Source organism: Crocodylus siamensis, chromosome 8 (assembly GCF_052110815.1).
Source record: "Crocodylus siamensis isolate JL-2025a chromosome 8, ASM5211081v1, whole genome shotgun sequence".
In the NCBI taxonomy this organism is placed as follows: Eukaryota; Metazoa; Chordata; order Crocodylia; family Crocodylidae; genus Crocodylus; species Crocodylus siamensis.
In genome coordinates, this window is record NC_143402.1 from 26,909,786 (window position 1) to 26,926,107 (window position 16,322).

The following is a 16,322-nucleotide window of genomic DNA, read 5'->3' on the forward strand; positions in this document are numbered from 1 at the left end:
AAAATTGATGTAAATTACAGTGATGCAAATGTGCCATTTGTCCAGGTGCAGAAAGTGACCCTTACAGTTGGTATATACTGTCAGACTGCCTATACACAAGGCATTTTTATCTTAATTTTTTACCTAATGACTTCAACCATATTAGCTCCAGCAGGGTAGTAAAGGTGAAATCATTCTCCAAAAAAAGAGCATATTAACTGCTGTATTTTGAATAAATGTTTTGAGCAGGATTTAGGGTCCTGGGTAGTTAAGACACTAGTAGTAGGTCTTCATTACAATTATTTACTGCCCTCATTCCTACGAACAATGGAATTAAAAGAGTAGAAGTTATAGTGGAACACATTAGTGGTTGAAAGCCTAGTATAGACACTTCTTTGAGCTGTGATGGCAGATCATCTTTCTTTAACCTCTCTTCAAACCAACTGAAATGAAGGACACCCTTTATTTGCAAGAGGTAGTCAATCCTGTGCAGGATTGGCCTCATGCTGTTTTATATGTAAAAAATATGAAGAACAAATAGTCTCTGTTGAGTGCACAAACCAGAATCTTCACAGAACTCAAGTTATGCAAATAATGCTTGAGGAAACTGCTTTTAATGAGCCAGGTAAAAAAGCCAAAAGGTAGGATGACTGCATAACTTACGATATTTATTCAATGATAAAAGTAAAAATCATGTGTTCAAGGAAGAAATATTAGGTAAGGTTGTGCAAGTCCTTCAGAATTCTGGCTGCATGTAGTTTTGCAAACTGAACCCTACAATTTAGTTTGTAGAAGTTGAAAATGAACCAGTATCTAGAGGGTCATTTGGAAGCTTTAATATGCACTTGAACAATAAAAGGAAACTTCTAGGAACCAAGCCATTTTCTCTCATAATGATCCTATCTCTATTTTCACCCTTGCTCTACAAGCTCAGAAATACTCCAACAACATCCTGGCCCCACTCCTTGAAAACAGTCAACAAGTTAGGAAGAGACTTTATTGCGGTGGTACTGGAGAAAAGGAAAGGACCAGAAGATAGAAATTACTGAGTTTCCTTGCTGTGCAAATGCCCTCTGTCCAGGTTTGCCAAAAATCTGTGAGCATGGACAAAAAACCCAGATGTCTAATCCAAAACTCAGATTGAGTGGGTGTAGTAGTAACTATTGGGGCTCTAATTTAATGTAAAAGTAAACCGTAATTATGCTTTGCCAACAGAAAAGACCGGCATCAAATAGCAAAATTAGCTGTGTTCATTTTTAACTATAATGTGTCATAAAGAAATTTACAAAAAATGTAGACTTCATAGATAGCTATTAAACTAAATGGTTAGTTCTATTACTTCATATTGCAGTGGTGTCAGTGAACTACATACCTGGACTAACACTGGAATTAGCCAACAGATATACAAAATCCAACAAAAGCAGACCCATTTTCTGAGAAAACTTTTACTGCAGAAGAACAGCTGGTCACTATATTGGTAGAGGAAAGAAGGAGGTCATGGTAGAGCTTCATTGAGAACATGAATAACATGGAGAACATGGAGAATGTAACAGCAAAAAAACATGGACAACCATCCATAAATTTACCAGTGACCCAAAAAACAAAAGAACATATGATGTCACTATAATGTAACTGCAAATCAGGTGTATATCAACTCATTAAATATGGTAAGGCACCAAATAAACAACCCAAATTTGGAATCAAGAGAAAAGAAGACTAGGAGGTCCATTACTTTGGGATACATTTTGCAATGGCTGTAATAACTGAAATAAACACTTTTAAAGATAGCAAAGCCACTGGCTTTGATGATATTTGTACAGAACAAATTAAACACTTTGTAGCAATGACAAGTGCCTGGCTACTCCAGTTGTATAGTATGCATGTAACCAAACACCCAAGATATTTTAGCACTACTAAAAATGGGAAAGATTCCTTAGATCCAAAGAACTTCATACTTATCCTTACTAAGTCACCTTTTCAAACTACAAATGCCTTGTCTTAAACTGTTTGTCAAGAGTTATTGAAGAACACCTGATCCCCAAACAAGATGGCTTCTACCCATGGAAATCATGTACCAGTAAAGTATTAAACATCATACAGCACGTTAAAGACATTTTTGAAATGGAAAAGGTCTATACTCATAGACCTGTTAGCAGCTTACGACATTGTAAATCGTCGGAGGCTCCTTGCAAAAATATATGATATGATGAATGATTATAAACTTCTACAAATAATACAATCCTTACTAGCAAATCAATGTTTCTATGGCAAATTACACAAGAAGCAGAACCAATGGTGAAAACAAAGGAATGGCCTACCTCCAAGGGAGCAGATTTCTACCTATGCTATTTAACATCTACAGTAATGATAAACCACAGTTCATCCTAGCTTGAGACATTTTATTTAAGCAGACAATTTGTGTACTCCTGCCCCTGCCAAGAACTTTGCCTTGACCCAGGTCAAGGCCATGCTGGCATCAGTGCCCAATGGACTGTCAGACTGTTACATCAAAAATCACCTGTGCATCAATACAAAAAAAAAAAAGCAAAAAAACTTACTTTCTTCCACCTTTGGGACTGCAGTGCTAGTAAGCAACTCAGCTTAACCTGGAATGGAATAACTTCACTCACTGCCCAAATCCTATCTACTTGGGGGTGATGCTACAGAACACTGACTAGCTTGCCCATGTGTATGAGAACCAGGTTCCAATGAGGACTTTGCTAAGGCTACAGATTAGGCAAGAGCATATGCCTGTTTCTGGACCCAGATTTGAACATGGTGACAGGCCACAAGAAGAAGCAGCAGTGCTATCAATCAGCAAAGTCCTGAAGGCTACGTAAAGCAAGGCATTTATTTGGCAAGCTACAGTATGAATTTCTCCAGTGAATCCCAATTGAAGAACTTGTGCTAAACAACAGCATATTAATTCACTGTGAAATGTTATTGTTCTACAGTAAATTCTTATTGTCTCTGGACACATTAGAGTATAAATTGTACAGAAGTGTGGCAAGAAAATCAGAGATTTGCTTTGTCCAAATTCTTTTTCTGGCTTGAACTCTTGCAAATCCATTGATTTCCATGCTGTAACTCAGAACAGAGGTTGGTTTTGTTTCAGAGAACATGTGAATATTTGTGAATTTATATTTCCATTCTCATGTTTTATAATTATTGAGAATTCATAACTGTGATTCACAGTTGCCACACATAATTGTTATTTTTTTTATGTACATGTGTTAAAATTTAACATTTTTTTATGTACACGTGTTAAAAGTTAACATTTGTTAAAAAGTTAACTAGTTCTGGTAGAGAAGTGAGAAAGCTGGTATGCAGGCTGAACAGTTTTTAATGCCTTAGTATTCATATGTGGCTCCTGGCAGACATTATTTCCTTCAAGCAATAGGTAATGTTTCTTGATAGAAACTATCATGCCATGTGACCTGCTTCAAGTTCACAGAGTAAAATGTCCTGGGAACTTGTTCTGCCTGTACTCACCAACAAGGGACCTGAAGAGCTGCTTGCCAGGGCTGTCAACTCCCCCTCCCTCACCTTCAGCTATTCTGCTAATAAGAAATGAGCTCAGAGCTGCATGAAGGAGCTGAACTCTTGTACAGAGCAGGGGAGACCCATGAAAAGGGCTGGGGAGGCGGGAGGGCAGGAACATCAAACTGTCCTGAAGCACCTTACCAAGTGATTTTCTATATGTGTTTTTCATCTTTCCACATCTTGTCCCCTCCAGCAACTTTCCAAACAAATTTCTCCCCCCTCCCTCAGATTATTATTGTGTGTTCATAAAATACTTCATGGTGTCTGTTTACACCTTGCTTAAAGAAGCAGCTTTGAAGGAGGAGTGGTGAGCATGGCATTTCAAGCTGAGGCACCTTGGGGCAGCAGAATTCAGCATGAGTCACAGACAGCTCCTTCATTTGAATGTGGGGGCAGGGGAAAGGAAGAGAGAGCAGTGTACCCTGGGATACTGTAAGACCTGACCAAACATTATCACTAGGGACCTACTGGTACCTAAAATGGGGCAAGATGGAGGGTTGCTCCCAATATGCAGAGATGCATTCACGGGCATTTTGTGGTGGGCCCACCCCTTGGCACCCCAGAGGCATTGCTCCTCCTTGCCAATTGTTGGAGAGGGCTGCCCTTCGTGTGGCCTTGCCCCTCACTACTGATTAGTGGAGAGGTCCTGGCATGGGAGGAATGAAGAGGGGGGGTGGCTGCTATCTTGCCTGCTCCCCTTCATACTGCTCCACCAGCCAGTGTGCCCCCGCCCTGCAGCGCACTGGGAAGCCAGGCAGCAGTCTCTATAAGGAACACTGGCTCCCACTGGGGAGCCAGCATTTTATTTTTAGTAAGCTTTCATTTTTTTCTGGTGATTCTGTGGGAAATCATGTCAAGCGCCATTTTTTGCAGCAATTGCGAAAGCACGATTTAAATAGGTCTCTAATTTTCACTGTATGTGACATGTCACACATTCAAATAAAAGTTTTGTGGAAACCAGCTACAAAAATGTGCCATTTTTCAAGCAACATTTTTCTGGTTAGTTAGTCATTTTTACTTTGCATCTAGAGCATGTCTAAATTTATGGTACAGTTAACCAGTTAATTGCACAATAAATGTGAAGTGTCAGGGGCTACTATGTTAGGAATGAAGAGGTACCAGAGGTACCTAGTAACAAGCAGTCTTCTGCACCTAAAAGAGCATGTAGAAAGGAAAGAAGTGAATAGAGGAATGACAAACTCTCTAGTTTATTAGCATTAAAACAGGTATACAAAAAGATTTAAACATATGCACTAAGAGGTGCTTTCTGGTCTTGCAAAATGTTGAGGACCAAAATGTAAGGAACTCTCTGATTTTTATATGTATGATAAGTGATTCTGAGTGAAGATTAAATGGTTCTACGGTACCAGTTGTCATCCTTCAAAATCAGTCAGTCCCTTGAACTGTAAACCAGCTAAGGAAAGAGTGATAGTCTCGAAGTTCTCCTCTTACTTCAAAAATACTTTACAAACACATGATAGTATGGCAAAACAATTTTTCTTCAAAGCTGTTTATGTTCTTGTTCCTTCAAAACTCCATGGTCTGAAATCGGGGTGACCAAGCTGCACGATGCTTGCCACAAGTGGACAAGCCACCTCTGTCTATGGCACGTGGCAGGTTGTGGAGGAAGGAGGCAGACAGCACTGCAGCAATTAGAGCAGGAAGCAGAGCAGCAGAGCAGGCAGGGAGCACAGGGAAGGGAAGAGAAAACAGAATAAGATTGGTAGGGAAAGGGGGTCAGAGTGGCATTTGGAGAGGTTTCAAGGCTCATTTTTTAGGGCATCTGCCAAATAGGTTAGTCCTGACTGTCTTAAATGGTGTTCTCTCAGAATTCAATCTTTCTAAAGTAAACATCTCTTGGACATGAAAAATTTCTATTTCCTTTCTTTTTCTAATCAATATTGAAATACTTTGTAGTAACTTCTAACATAAATTATAAACACATAAATTAAGGCCATTAAGGCAAAGGGACACAGTATATCAGATTTTTAGTTACATTTCATAATATCATGGAGGAAAAAACAATAGCCTGTACTATACATTTGCATCTGAAACCAGCTCTATATTCAGCTTCATCCAATTTCCTACTTGTATTCTTTTATGATACATCATGAAGATATCTTGCTCAGAAGCATTAAAAATGAGACAAAATCATAAATTGTGCCATTTTACTGCATCTACTCAAGTAAGACATATAAATAGAGCATAAAAATGCTAAATATTTTCTTTTATGCACAACTTCTGAACATTGAAACCATTGTTTATATTATGTATAGTTTTCTAAACTCGTTGAGGATTGGCTTTTCAGGATAAAATGTGTATTCATAAATAAAAATTGAAAATTCATAGCCTATTTTTTGTTGATTAAAAGTACAAATGGAAGGAGGGGAAATTCAGATGCTAACTATCCAAGAATGTTTAATAATAATATTGCTAAGCAATTTTTGGTGATATGCAAGAGAAATTCCCCCTAATTGTAATTCTGTTCTTTGTCCCCTTAGTTACAGTATTTCATAAAACTGTACTTCTTTAGGAAATTCAGTTTCTCTTAGTAGACCTATCAATATTTTAAAGAAGTGGTAGTTTATTTTTAATGAAGACCTTGAAGTAACTGCATTATTGTGGCTCATTGATAGCCTCTCTACCCAAAACATAACCCAATTATAATACTAAGGGCACAGTTTGTAATTATTCTACATCTATTATTCTTCATCTTATAGACAAATAAAATGAACATTCATCAAAAAGATTTACTAAAAATATCCTTCAATATTTTAGAGGCCATAAAAAATATGGCATTGCACATTATGTTCGAAATTCTCCTGTTCCTTCATACATTAAGGAACATTTAAAAAAAATAAAAAATGCCTCAATAGCACCAACATCTTTGTTTCTTTCCAAGAAAAGTCAAGTATAATTTATAAATGTTACTTTTATTTGAAAAGAACAGACTGTAGTATACCCTTTCCTTTAATACAACACTTCCTTCACATTTAAGTTAAGTGGAAATCTTTCAAAGTTCCATTATGGGATTTCTCCTCAGGTTGGCTGGCAGTTAAAGAACCTAGTAAATGCATTGCGGGAAGACCCAAATGGAGTGATCTTAACCTTGAAAAAACGGCCTCAGAACACCCTGGTTTCTGCTCCTGCACTTCTGAAGAATGTGAGGTGGAAGCCTCTTGCACTTCAGGTAAGAAGAAGATTGTTGAAACTGTAGTGTTTTATAGTAAATTGTGTGTTTTGTTAGAGAACAAGATATACAGTGGTTATTCCTTCTAAATAGAAGAAGTAATATTTTTTAAGATGTATAATATAGTTCAGAATAACTAAATGTCTCTAGTACACTAACAAAAAAGACAACTAAAAGAGCTGTTGAGACACTCGTGTGCCCAAGCCACCAGTAAGCAAGGTTCTTTGAGTAGATGTGATATCTTATTAAAACAACTGAGTAGTTGGAAAAAAGCCACCAGCACTCTTTTATAATAAAACTAACTATTTAACCCCAATTCTTTTGTATATGCATGGATGAAGCAGCCCCAAGGATGGAGAGAAGAGATGCCAGCCAGTAACATTCAATATAACTAGTCACTCTGAGCCAGCTATAATTCAGTTGCCTATTGTCTCTAGTAAAGGCAATGTTGTCCTTCCAGTCATTCTGCATTTCAGTTGTCACGGGCAGTTTCTTTATATAAGGGATTCTGGTCCCTTTCCATTTCTGGCACAGACAGCTTTTTTCAGTGTTTTTGGCCAACAGGCGTATGAATTTTTCAGCAAGTGTACTCATAATACTTTTATACTTACATGTTTTGAGGAAGCCTATCAATACGAAAAATCATTGGCTATGAAGAATAATGGTTAGTCTATCAATTTTCTTAGTTTTCTTCTTGTGCTACTGAATTAGAAACTTCCTTTTCAAAATACTGGCACATATAGTACATGCAATACTGAAACTGACCTGCCAATAAAAGCTAATCTCAAAAAGCAACTGATAAAGGCAACCATCCTGAATAAACAATGCAATATGACTATTTAGTTCTACCTTTTAATATGGTATAATGTTCACTAGAGAATTTCTACACTTCATAGCATGGGGGGCATCACCGGATTCAAAGATGTTATTTGGTTCCTGAAAACTGTAGGTAATTTTCTGAAATATTAAATTTTATTACTATAATCCATCTTTCTCCTTTATTCACCATAGCACTAGAACTTCCTCCTTTCACCTCTTTCATCTTTCATTTCCAATAATGACCATATCATCACACAGGTACTACAGTTAGCTCTTTGGCTGATCCTTACTGACTGAAAGCACTCTCATATTTTCTTCTGAGCCACAGCTGTGTAGAGTGTCCTTTCACAGGAAGGATTACATGACACCTAGGAAAGATTCAAAACATAACTATTAGCACACAAGAATCAATTATCCTCTTCTCTAGGATGTTGGCAAACTTGTAGAAAGGCATTTAGACATGCAATTAATCTGAACACTCTGGACCATGACATGGACATCACATTTACAAGAGTGTTGATGGAGTTGACAAGTAAAAATCCTTCCTTTGTTTTAGCAAATTAATTATGTCATTAAAGAACCTGAACAGAAATGTAACTTAGGAAGCTCTCTCATTATGAAAAATAAAATGTATCCAGCTTTCCTTTAGCACACAACTATTCAATCCATTCCATCACTGCCTCGATAGTTCAGTGCTTTGGAGCACATTAAGCTACTTTCTAAGTGATGCGCAGTTTCTCTTTTTGTGGTGTGCCATCCCCTGAGGGGTCCAGGATTTCATGTTTTGAACTGCATTGTTCCATGTTTTTTCCTCACTTAGGAACAAGCAGAAAATGTGTTTGTTGCTGTCTGCAATAGAATGTTTTTCCTATGAAGAAGGGATATTGCAACGAAGGAACTAAAAATGTATGTTGTTTCAGTACAGCTATAAAAACTACCAATATTCTTGAGTTCTCTCTGTGTGGATTTTGTAAAACAAGAAATGGGAAACTACTGTAGCCAAGTATAGCTCTTTCTTCTTTAGCATCTTTCTTGCTTTAGACAGTCATGGTACAATGGGGAGCACAGCACAAGTGCCTAGATGCACTTCAGGATAAGAGTTCCTGATGTCATCTGTTTCACTCTTGTATTTTACAAGCAAACACCAAAAATATCAGACATAACTTTTGACAGTTTTTCAGGATCTTTGATCTATGCACATGCAAATATTTTCTATGTACATGTAAAATAGGAAACTTCTGGTTCTGTGAAAATAAATGGATTTGTGTGCAAACAGGTTTTATATACAGAAGTGAATTTTATAGACAAAATGCACAGTAAACTGACTGGAAATTTGGCTTTTTACAATGTATCTTGAGCTCTGAATCAATCATGAACTGAATAATTTATCTTTGACTTATAAGAATACCTTACCTCCATTCCAAGATCAACAAGAACCAAATATTATGCAGAGAACTCTTACAGAGAAGATAATTTCTCTACGCAAACAGTTTCATGGAGTCTCATTTTCATTGTTTGCAGTTATTATTAACAGGCTTGCAAACACAACTGAAGGCACAATAAATGATTTGCTACCTCTTGCTTATTAAGCATATCTTTGTCAACCTCACTAAAAGTAACACTTTGAGAATAAGTTACACTTCTATAGTGATATACAGAAGCTTGCATATCCATCATGAAATCTTAGGAAAGCATACCATGTAAGTATATACCTACATTAGGCCAAGATCTCTTCTACTGCCAGAACGTATAGAAAAATACAAATACATTTTAGTGATGCCAACTGTTATGATCTTATCAGGAATCTCTCCAAATCTTCTCTACCAGTGAAGAACATAAATGGAAAAAAATAGAAATTTAATTTTATTTACAGTATTAGCCTTATTTTTATTTTCTTGTTAATTTGGAATCTAATCTACTATCCATCAAAGGCAATGAAAAGACTTCCAGGACTTCAGAGAGCAGCACACAGATGAGTTGATATTTGATGGATTTATTATAAAAACCACTGACAGTTGCTCCCTACTGGCTGCAAGTGCTGTAAATCTGTTGCTTGCTGTGAAACTGAATGTAGAGGCAGGAAATTTGGCAAATTCAGGGAAAGGAAATTTAGATAAAGACAATTTTGTGTTTGTTTGGGTTGGTTTGGTTTTTGCAACTCTAATGTCTTTTTCAACTTCATAGATTCAAAGTACAGGAATTTCATGTTTCTCTCATATTCTAATGACAATGATAATTCATGCATTTTCCTCCTCCTCTTCCCTAGGAGAATTTTTCCATGAGCAGTTTTTCTCAGAGGGTGTATTTGTATCAAAAGTAAAATGAATCTAAACCAGAAACAAGAGTGTAGGTTATAAGACTGGAACCTTCTGGTTTACCTAGTTGATTGCACATGCCCGCATCGCATAGTCCTGGTCAATAATGAAGACATAAAAAACATGAAAGAAAACAGAGTAATATTTTTGTTTGTTTGCTTGTTTTCCCACAAGCCATCTGGGAACAGAAAGCATTCCATTTGTATTTTTGTAGCATGAATTAACCTAGGAAAAGGCCATGGTTTCATATGCAGCCCAAGAATGTTGCCATCATTAAACTGAAAGATGGATGGATATATTGGGCACTGCCAAACAGGCAGGTACCTGCTCAAACTCATGGCACTTAACATAAAGTTCCATGAGTTAGAACAACCCCCACAACCCAACAGATGTGCATCTGTTGACTCAGATGGGGTGGGATAGAGTTCCACTTTAGAGCCATTTCAGCAGAGGAGTCTGTCTGCAGCATCTCTCCCCTAGCCCTGCCCCCTGCCCCCTGCCCCCTCGCAGCTACAGTGCAGCAAGCTGCAGGAAAGGAGGTGGGGAAGGGAAGGGGAGGGAGTTGCAGGCTGGGGTTTGCCTGGCTTGACCTGAAAGGGTAGAGGGAAAGAGGTGGGAGCAGAGGTGGTGGGGAGGGGGCACTGCAAGGTGGAGGAACTCCAATCCACCCACCTCCCTCCAGCTCAGGTCAGGCAAACCCCAACCTGAAAGTCCTTTACCCTCCCTTCTCCCCACTCCCTTCCTGCAGACACTACCAGCAAGAGCCCTAGGCTGCATTCAACACAGCCCCAGTTGCACTGACAAACTGACCCTGGGGAACAGAAGTACCCTAGGTGCTCCACTTTGGAGCTCCTTTGTCTGATCCAGCATTAGGTGAGGGTTAAGTTGTTACATGATTGGCCACTTGCAGAGTGCTCTGCAGCCATGCATGGCTGTAGAGCACATTCAAGGTGCCAATCACGCAACAAATGTCACTTCTGTCAGCACCCATTAGTTCTTGTTTAGGAGAAGAATGGTCCTTCTTGAAATGCTTCTGTTGACATGTTTAGATCCTGGAAAGTCTAATTTAGTAAAACTACCACTGACTGATGTCACTAATTATTTCATAAAATCTCTTGGCCCCTAGCCTTTATCATCTGTGAATGCAAAGATCCATTTTTCTTATCTGAAGGGAACAAATAGGGGGAGAGAGAAGCCAGCTCAAGGAAGCAAATGTAACAAATTAAAATCAAATGTCCAGATTAAAATGTGTTCATTCAGATTGGTCTAAAGGTGCTGATGATGAGAACTAGAAGTAGAATAAGACCAGAGATTGCAAAAATTCAGTGTGGTTTTTTTTAAGATTGAGGTACAAGAAATGCTATCTTCGTGGTACAAATGCTTTCAGAGAGGGCAATAGAAATGAGGAAAGACCTTTTCTTGTGTTTTATTGATTATACCAAAGCTTTTGATAGAGTCAAGCATGAGGAGTTAATGAAAATACTGGAAGAACTGGATATTGATGGTAACGACTTGAGAATTTTAAGAAACCTCTGTTGGGACCAAACTGCAGCAGTCAAGATAGAAAATGAATTAAGAGAATTCATCCAAATTGCATGAAGCAAGGCTGTGTTTTTTCACCTGACTTGTTCAACTTGTACAGTAAGAAAATACTGAGGAAAATTGGGGATTTACCAAGGCTGATCATTGACAGACAGAATTTGAACTGATATGCTGATGACACAGTTTTAATAGCTGATTCAGAAGAGAAGCTGCAAGAAATTTCAGATAAAATGTTTAATGAAAGTAAGAAGGAGCATCTAAATATCAACTGCAGGAAAACAGAATGTATGGTAATTACACAGACAAAAATCATCCCTGTATCAACATCAAAGTGGAAAAGGAACAGATAAGGCAGGTCAATAAATTTAACTACTTGGGAAGCTGAATAACATCAGATGGTAAATGTGATCATGAAATAAAATGGAGAATAGGGGTGGCAAAAGATGCATTTCTGAAAATGAAAAGAATCTTCACAAATAGTAACATTTCTAAGGGTACAAAGTGAAGAATTTTGGATTGCTATGTTATACCAGTCCTCGTGCATGCAGCAGAATGCTGGACAATATCGCCAAGTATGGAAAAGAGAATTGAAGCAACTGAGATGTGATTCTTAAGGCTCATCTTGAAGGTATGTTGGACAAGTCACACTTCAAATGAAGATAGTTTGTTAAGAGCAAGCTGCAGGAGGAAGCTGCTAATTAACATCAGAAAGAGACAGTTGGAGTTTCTCAGCCATGTTATGAGGAAAGAAGAAATTAGAAGTCGGGTCATAACTGAAACGATTGAAGGACGGTGAGATTATGGAAGACAAAGGTTGACATATGTCAAGAGTCTATCTAAATGAATATATTGATACTGGAAATTCTGTATGCCTCAAAGACAAGAGATCTGTGGAACACTATGATCACCAGTGTCCTGTTTGGATATGGTACCTAGAGAGAGAGACAATTCACAATGGCTTTCTGCTTGGTATGTTTAAATAAACAGTATCACTGACTTAGGCATGTCTATTGACATTTGTTATAAATATGAATCAGCAAAAATAATTAAGCTCTATAAATAAATTATTTGATATAACAAAAATAATGCAGTTGTAAAAGAATGCTGTCATAGGATCTCTGAGTCTTTCTTTAAACATAAAGGGCACCTATACACATGCCAGATGTCTGCTCTGACATGAGCTAATTAAGCAGTCTGCGTCATGTGTATTCAGTGTCCATGCACTTTAAAACAGCAATGGAGGGGCCAAATGAGCTTTAGTTAAAGCACCTCCACCACCATTTTCAAGGACAGGATGCTGAAAACACATGATGCTGTGAGCATTTTAATTACAATAGCCTTCAGAGCTGCTGTAATTAAAGCACTCTCCCCCACCCCAACCCCAGAGCACATGTAAAGATACCCAAAAATCTTAGTGTTAGTTCAGAATTTATTTCCCATGAATGTTCTGGCTTTGCTTTGGTTTTTGTGTAACAGTAGGAGACCATTTTGCTTTGGGAAGGTTCTATTCTATTTTCACCATCTTTTAATTAGAAAATATGTCAGTCGTACCAGGCTATCTGTATTTCTTTTTTGGAAGGCATTATTTCATATTAAGATAGCTGTTTTATTTTCTGTCTTTATAACATTTTTTCACTCCATATAAAATGGATATTCCATTTGCAATGAATGAATTTGCAATGGCTATTCCATTTGCAAATGCTCCTGTAGCTTTTGTCATTGCAAATTAACACAATTTAACTCAATTTAAAAATAAAATGTATTGCATGCCTTTCTTTTTTTCATTTCCAGGAAATGTTCTAGTGCAATAATACTTCCATCTGAAGACATTAGACACAGTACACAGTATACAAACCTTTTTATAAGCTATACTTGAGACGATGAACTCTGTATCTCAGCTTATGATCTGAATAGTAAAACATGAAACAACAGGGACAGCTGTATAGTAAAACTTCCTCTTCTGAGCAGTACTCTAACATGCTTCAGGATATTGCCACTGAAATGGCTCAGTTGTCTGGATATCCCTAACCATATGAATCTGGATAGAGTATATGTAGTGTAATAGATAACTTCTGTAACATTCTGAGAACTGGCATAGGAACAATGCAGAAGCAAAAATGGTAAGTTCCTGCTTTTTGAATAGAGCTCTGAAGCCACTTTTTTGTACTGTATTGGTTTTCTCATTTTACAATTCACATACTGCCAACACTGCTTTATTTTATAATCATGTATTCTAGAATGCCCCTAATTCTCTATGAATGGAAGAGGGCAAAAAAGAAATGCCTACTTGCCTTAAAATGTAGCCATGCCAAGGAAATATTAAAAGACACAATCCTGAAATAGGGTGTCCATTGGCGCTGTTTTATACTGGACCATTCTGTTTTTGAACCCTTTCTCCCCCTGTCCATTTCTAAACAAGGAATAGATTGCAAAAAGTCCTGTTTTTCAGTTAATTGGTGGAAATACATGTTAATCTTTTGTCCTTGTGATTCTATTTGTTGTGCCTACAGCTAGGGCAGTGCACAGCCAGAAGGAGCAGGGTTCTCAGCCAGGGAGGAAGGGACAGAGGTCATCTTTTTTGTGGTAGTCCTGCCCCTTGCTGCTGATTGGCCAAGGGGCCCAGTAGCCCCAGCCTTTCTGCTGATTGGCTTAGGGGCCCAGTGGCTGAGGGGGCTGCCTCTCAATAAGGAGATGTCCTGTATTCTGGGGGTGCATCAGTGGCCAAACACTATTTAGAGATTAGCATAACCTAGATAACCCTGTTTAGCACCATGCCACTTAAAAATAACTCTTAACAATATGCAGGTATAACTTGTTGAAGAATAAATTTGGCCCAAGAGGGAAATTCTACTACTCTAATGATAAATCTCTTTATTTTTCTGGCTCTCCAAACTTCCACTGTTTTATGAATGGTGTTGAAGGAGAACGTCTTTCTATGGAAGTATAACACAGGAGTTATTTTATTCAGTGACTACAGCAGCCAGGTTTAGTGCTGTTTCAAGGGACAGTGGTCAAGTTTCATTTAGTGTGGTGTTCATAGACTATTTTACAATAAAGATGTTAGGTGAGACAACCTGTATTCCAATGCCAAGAGCAGACAAATGGCTAGAGTTAATGCATATAGACAGGATACAGACAGAGAGAAACATATCTCCAGGAAAAAAATAAACTTGGCATTCTTGTGAAAAATGTAACCTTGTTGCTTAAAGGAAAATAACAGCAAAATAGAAGATATAGCATAAGAATTAGAATCTACTATGGATTTCATTCTGTTTTCTCTTTTTATATATTTGTATGGACTTATGACCTTGTGCAAAGGACTGATTTGCTATTTTAGGTTTAATGTTTTATTTTCATATTTGATATTCTAAACAGTGTTAAATTAGTTATAGTTTATCTTACTGTTAATTCTCAAAATTCAGTGGTGACAGTGCCAATGATAAATGTTATTGAAGATAGTGGCTGCATTATCTGATGCCATAAATCGGCATAATTTCACAAAAATTGATATATTGATCTGTACCACCTGTGAATCGGACCTCTTTTCTATACTTGCAATTACTAGCATAAAAAGATGAAGGCAGAGAAAGAATCAAGTTTACCTTGGTGAAAGGTACATAGTTGCATGATGCAGCTTGTAAGCTATTGTTAACGCTCAAACAGTTATTGATTGATTGGTTTAATTTAGATATTTGATGCAAAAAAGTGAAAAGGGACTCATATTTCTGCTTCCATCCAATTGGATTTTCGTTGCCTAACAAGAAACATCTGTACATCATTATGCTTCCTCTACAGGAAGGCCATTATTGTATTTTATTTTATTAATTGGCTGCTCTTTTCAATGTATTGAGTGCCTAATCTTCAACACCAGGTGCTATAACTCACACCTGGAAAACGGTTATGTTTTAGAAATGCAGACAGCTTGATGGAAGTCCTTATTTTCCTACCAGCATTATTAAATACAAAGAATTAGAATCATCAGCACAGTTTGTTCCTAAGTACTCATTTTTACGTGTTTGCAAGTGGTACAAATACCCTTTTTTATTTTTGAACATTGGTACTGAAAGTTTGCACAGGAATAGCACTGTTTGTGAAATTTAGCTAAACCTGAAGTATGTTCCAAAAGTGTGCCTGTACTATAACTAAAAGGAAATATCAGAATTGAACTCAACCCTGCCCACAGTGCAAATGACAGATAATGTCCTAACCATCTGAGTAGAAACAGGGTCAGGTCCACTAGTGGCTTGTATATCAATGTGTATTTTAAAATGTACATATTTGTGTAGTTTGCTAATATTTTTTCTCATTATATTTAGTCTGCAGATTCAGCCTTTGGCATGGTAGAAAATCCAGAGAACATAATGTACCCCTTGAACCTGTAAACACTTTATGTACATGTGAAACTTTGCATATATGCCTCCTTTCTTTGCACTTAATGGAAAATGCATATGCATAAAGTAATATGTGTGCATAAGAATTACAGAATAGGACCTTAGTTTGGTTCTTGTACCACTGTAGATAACATACATGAGCTGAACACCCAGGAAAAATATCACTTAGTGCAGACATTTACAAAAATGTGTTTTTAAAAACATCTGTTACAGAGTATTATGCATGAGACTGATCTGGAAAATTAAACTTATTGTAAACTCAAATGAAATGCACCACTCTGATTCAATTGGCTTCAAAAGTGGAGCACGTAAGGAAGCAGCAAAAATCATGAGAATCAAATTAGATATTCAAAATTCTATCATGGCTGATAAGGTATTAATAAAAGAAGAAAGAAAGATGTATCTTAAAACATTGTTTTTGGCATCACTGAGTTTAAATACCTTTATAAATGAAAAGGGTTCTTCAGTTTTCTTAAAAGAATTTCTGTGCACAGATTTTTTTTCTTCTTTTCCCAGAGGGTACATTCAGTCTTCTGGTACATT

At 37.3% G+C, this 16,322-nt stretch overlaps 1 protein-coding gene across 1 annotated transcript in view; it reads left to right on the top strand.

Moving 5' to 3' along the window:
• The window catches only part of LOC149858241 (connector enhancer of kinase suppressor of ras 2-like), a 762,411-nt gene that overhangs the window by 513,474 nt on the left and 232,615 nt on the right, over positions 1-16,322 (top strand). Inside the window, exon 11 of the mRNA XM_090059075.1 lies at positions 6,566-6,712. Within this exon, the coding sequence (XP_089915201.1) occupies positions 6,566-6,712 (147 nt within the window). The remainder of the gene's footprint in view (positions 1-6,565; positions 6,713-16,322) is intronic.